The sequence below is a fragment of the Salvelinus namaycush genome, unplaced genomic scaffold (genome assembly GCF_016432855.1).
Source record: "Salvelinus namaycush isolate Seneca unplaced genomic scaffold, SaNama_1.0 Scaffold149, whole genome shotgun sequence".
Taxonomy (NCBI): Eukaryota; Metazoa; Chordata; class Actinopteri; order Salmoniformes; family Salmonidae; genus Salvelinus; species Salvelinus namaycush.
This window is the reverse complement of record NW_024058219.1, coordinates 235,001-240,454: the sequence shown is the minus strand read 5'-3', so window position 1 is coordinate 240,454 and position 5,454 is coordinate 235,001. Positions and strand designations below refer to the sequence as shown.

Here is a 5,454-nt window from a genome sequence, read left to right as displayed (position 1 = left end):
AAGTACAAAGTTCTGTTCATCTTTGATGGTCTGGATGAGTGCCGGCTGCCCCTAGACTTCCAGAAGAACAAGATCTGTTGTGACGTCACAGAGTCAACCTCAGTGGATGTTCTGCTGACAAATCTCATCAAGGGAAATCTGCTTCCCTCTGCTCTCCTCTGGATAATTACCCGACCTGCAGCAGCCAATAAGATCCCTTCAGAGTGTGTTGACCAGGTGACAGAGGTACGAGGATTCAATGACCCACAGAAGGAGGAGTACTTCAGGAAGAGATTCAGTGATGAGGAAATGGCCGGCAGAATCATCTCACACATAAAGACATCAAGGAGCCTTCACATCATGTGCCACATTCCAGTCTTCTGTTGGATTTCTGCAACAGTCCTTGAACACATGCTGAAACATAAGAGAGAAGAGATGCCCAAGACTCTGACTGAGATGTACACACACCTTGTGGTGTTTCATGCCAAACAGAAGAATGAAAAGTATTTTGGGAATGAAGAGACAGGTCCACACTGGAATAAAGAGAGCATTCTGTCACTGGGAAAACTGGCTTTTCAACAGCTTGTGAAGGGCAATCTAATTTTCTATGAAGAAGACCTGAAAGAGGCTGGCATTGATGTCAATGAAGCCTCAGTGTATTCAGGATTGTGCACACAGATATTTAAAGAGGAATGTGGGCTGTACCAGGACAAGGTGTACTGCTTTGTTCATCTGAGCATTCAGGAGTTTCTGGCTGCTGTATATGTGTTCCTCTCATTCATCAACAACAATGAGAATCTAATGGACAAACTGCAAACAAACAACGAGCCTGAAGTTACTTTCTACAAGAGTGCTGTGGATAAAGCCTTACAAAGTGAGACGGGAAACCTGGACCTTTTCCTCCGCTTCCTTCTGGGCCTCTCACTGGAGTCCAATCAGAAGCACTTACGAGGTCTACTGACAAAGACAAGAAGCAGCTCACAGAGCCATGAAGAAACAGTCAAGTACATCAAGAGGAAGATCGGGGAGAATCTCTCTCCAGAGAGGAGCATCAATCTGTTCCACTGTCTGAATGAACTGAATGACCATTCTCTAGTGGAGGAGATCCAAAGCTACCTGAGATCAGGAAGTCTCTCAAAACCCTACCTGTCACCTGCACAGTGGTCAGCTCTGGTCTTTGTGTTGCTGACTTCAGAAAAGGAGCTGGATGTGTTTGACCTGAAGAAATACTCCAGATCAGAGGAAGGTCTTCTGAGGCTGCTGCCAGTGGTCAAAGCCTCCAGAGCTGTTCTGTGAGTAAATAAAATGACATATAAGAACTAATCATCAGGAAGCATTATCCAGTTTAGAGAATGATGTATTATAATATATATATAATATTATATTGAAAAACATATTGAATAAATGCATTGATGTTCACATTAGTATAACAATATGACCATACAATTCTAGGAGATGGAAGATGAATCTATATGTTGTTTTGGATAATTAACCAAATGCATCTGCCATTGTCCTTCTACACTACTCGTTAATTAACAGTGTGTTTGTGTCATGATGATCTCTTTGTCAGGCTGTCAGGCTGTGGAGTCACAGAGGAAGGCTGTGCTTCTCTGGTCTCAGCTCTGAAGTCAAACCCCTCACACCTGAGAGAGCTGGATCTGAGTAACAATGACCTGAAGGATTCAGGAGTGAAGCTGCTCTCTGCTGGACTGGGGAATCCCCACTGTAAACTGGAGACTCTGAGGTCAGTATTCCTGTAGTTGGTCAACAAGTGATAACTGTTCACCAGATCCACATGTGTTTACCAGACACACATAGTCCACCCAATATGTGTTTGGACAGTGAAGCTTACAGTTTTACATTTGGTGCTATGCTCCAGCATTTTGGATTTGAGATAGAATGTTTCATATTAGATGAGAGTACAGAATGTCACCTTTCACATACATATTTATGTTTACATTTTACGTTTAAGTCATTTAGCAGACGCTCTTATCCAGAGCGACTTACAAATTGGAAAGTTCATACATATTCATCCTGGTCCCCCCGTGGGGAATGAACCCACAACCCTGGCGTTAAAAGCGCCATGCTCTACCAACTGAGCCACACGGGATATGTTTGTACAGTGGCTTGCAAAAAAAAAAAAACAACCTGTAATTAAAATAGATGTTTTGGGGGTTTGTATCAGTTGATTTACACAACATGCCTACCACTTTGAAGATGCAAAATATTTTTTATTGTTAAACAACCAATAAATAAAAAAGAAAATAACTTGAGTGTACATAACTATTCACCCCCCCCCCCCAAAGTCAATACTTTGTAGAGCCACCTTTTGCAGCAATTACAGCTGCAAGTCTTTTGGGGTTTGTCTCTATAAGCTTGGCACATTTAGCCACTGGGATGTTTGACCATTTTTCAAGGCAAAACTGCTCCAGCTCCTTCAAGTTGGATGGGCTCCGCTGGTGTACCGCAATCTGAAAGTCATTCCACAGATTCTCAATTGGATTGAGGTCTATGCTTTGACTTGACCAGTACAAGACATTTACATTTTTCCCTTTTAACCTCTACTTCCTCACAAACCCGGATCCGGGAGCACCCCCCATCAGTAAAAAAGCTGACTAGCATAGCCTAGCATAGCGTCACAAGTAAATACTAGCATCTAAATATCATTAAATCACAAGTCCAAGACACCAGATGAAAGATACACATCTTGTGAATCCAGCCATCATTTCTGATTTTTAAAATGTTTTACAGGGAAGACACAATATGTAAATCTATTAGCTAACCACGTTAGCAAAAGACACCACTTTTTTTACTCCACCACTTTTTTACTCCATCAGTAGCTATCACAAATTCGACCAAATAAAGATATATATAGCCACTAACCAAGAAACAACTTCATAAGATGACAGTCTGATAACATATTTATTGTATAGCATATGTTTTTTTAGAAAAATGTGCATATTTCAGGTATAAATCACAGTTCTACATTGCAGCTGCAATCTGAAATAGTGCCGAAGCTGCCAGAATAATTACAGAGACCAACGTCAAATACCTAATTACTCATCTTAAAACATTTCTGAAAAATACACAGCGTACAGCAAATGAAAGCCCAACATCTTGTGAATCCAGCCAATATGTCAGATTTTTTAAGTGTTTTACAGCGAAAACACAATATAGCATTATATTAGCTTAGCACAATAGCCAGAAACACAAGCAATTTACCAGCAGCACAGGTTAGCGATCGTAACAATACAGCAAAAGATATATAATTTTTGACTAACCTTGATATACTTCATCAGATGACAGTCCTGTAACATCATATTACACAATGCATATAGGTTTTGTTCGAAAATGTGCATATTTAGCAGCACAAATCGTGGTTATACAATGTGATCAGTGGCAACAGGTCATGCATTCTGGCCGGCGCCATCTTGGAAAGGCACCTAAGTTTACGATTATTTATCGATTAGATTGACTAAAAAATACAGGTTGGACAGCAAATGAAAGATGCATTAGTTATTAATGCAACCGCTGAGTTAGATTTTTAAAATTAACGTTACTAGACATACAGTGTGCGTTACAGCCAGACTAGTGCCGCAATAATGGCGGACAAATGCGTTTACATTTTTCCACATAAATACGGAATAACATCATAAATAGCTCTTACTTTTCGACGAGCTTCCATCAGAATCTTGGGCAAGGTGTCCTTTGTCCAAAAGAATCATTGCTTGGTTGTAAAACGTCGTCTTCAACTTCGGAATTAGCAGCTAACAATAGCTATGTGGCCACAACATGCCCAAATCCCCAAAACGCAATACTAAGGAAATTCCGAAAATAGCAATATACTCGCATAAACTGATATAACTCGGTTTAAAATAACTTCGTTATGATGTTTCTAACACCTATATCGAATTAAATTACAGACGGATATAGCTAAGGCCGATAACTGAGCGTTTCAAAATGCCATCTTGAGGTCTTGCTTTGCGCAATGACGAACGACGAAAAGAGAGCTCACTTCGTTCCTTGGCCTTTTATAAGCTCTGAGAACTACGTAGACACTCCATTCCACTTCTCATTGGTTACTGACATCCAGGGGAAGGCGGGTGCAGTTCATGTCAACCCATAGGATACATACAGAGCTTTAAACTGATCTGAGAACAGAGCCTCGTTTTCAGACCTTCGCAGTTCCTGTCATGGATTTCGCTGCAGAAAGAGTTCTGGTTCACCCACAGACATAATTCAAACGGTTTTAGAAACTAGAGATTGTTTTCTATCCAATAGTAATAATAATATGCATATTGTACGAGCAAGAATTGAGTACGAGGCAGTTTAATTTGGGAACGATAAATGTCCAAGTTGAAACAGCACCCCCTGTAGTGTCAAGAGGTTAACCACTCGAGTGTTGCTTTAGCAGTCTCAAAATCTCTGGAAGACTGAAACAGGTATCCCTCCATAATTTCCCTGTATTTAGCGCCATCCATCATTCTTTCAATTCTAACCAGTTTCCCAGTCCCTGCCGATGAAAAACATCCCCACAGCATGATGCTGCCACCACCATGCTTCACTGTGGGGATGGTGTTCTCGGGGTGATGAGAGGTGTTGGGTTTGCGCCAGACATAGAGTTTCCCTTGATGGCCAAAAAGCTAAATAAACTCTTAGTGTCCTGATTCAGATCTGTTTAAACCATCTCTTAGTTTCCTGATTCAGATATGTTTAAACCAACTCTTAGTTTCCTGATTCAGATCTGTTTAAACCAACTCTTAGTATCCTGATTCAGATCTGTTTAAACTAACTCTTAGTGTCCTGATTCAGATCTGTTTAAACCAACTCTTAGTTTCCTGATTCAGATCTGTTTAAACCAACTCTTAGTATCCTGATTCAGATCTGTTTAAACCAACTCTTAGTTTCCTGATTCAGATCTGTTCAAACCAACTCTTAGTTTCCTGATTCAGATCTGTTCAAACCAACTCTTAGTGTTATTATTCATTATTTATTTATGATTTGTATTAATCAAGGCATGATCAGGATTAATTTAGTATTGTTTAGAAATGTGTTATCTACTCCATTAGACAGAAAATTACTCCAGTCATCATCCACAGTTCAGTTACTATTGGGAAAAACACAACCCAAAACACAACCAAAACTAACTGCAAATGCAACCAATGAGTTTGGAACCAAATACTACACTTTTGACTACTTTAATACACTATAAGTAAATTGATCAGAATATTTACGACTTCTTCAAATTATCAAAGTATGGGGGGACTAGATACATAAAGTTCTTTCATTTCTAAAATATTAAACAGATTTGTATTAAAATATCCTTAAATTAAAGGTGACATTATATACTGTCACCTCATATGAAACATTTGATCTCAAATCCAAAATGTTGGAGTATAGAGCCACATTTAAAATGTTAGATTCACTGTCAAAATAGATATGGTGTGGACTGTATACTCAATACAATCTAAATCT

The 5,454-nt window shown here is 39.5% G+C and overlaps 1 protein-coding gene and 1 non-coding gene across 2 annotated transcripts in view; one reads left to right on the top strand and one right to left on the bottom strand.

Moving 5' to 3' along the window:
- Positions 1–1,571: 1,571 nt before the first annotated feature.
- Positions 1,572–5,454, top strand: part of LOC120036859 (stonustoxin subunit beta-like) — a gene marked incomplete at its 5' end in the record, with an annotated part of 6,350 nt that continues 2,467 nt past the window's right edge. Inside the window, one exon of the mRNA XM_038983158.1 lies at positions 1,572–1,723. Coding sequence (XP_038839086.1) covers positions 1,572–1,723 — 152 coding nt within the window. The remainder of the gene's footprint in view (positions 1,724–5,454) is intronic.
- On the bottom strand, positions 2,017–2,089 carry trnak-uuu. Its single transcript has one exon. It is a non-coding gene; the product is annotated as a tRNA-Lys (tRNA).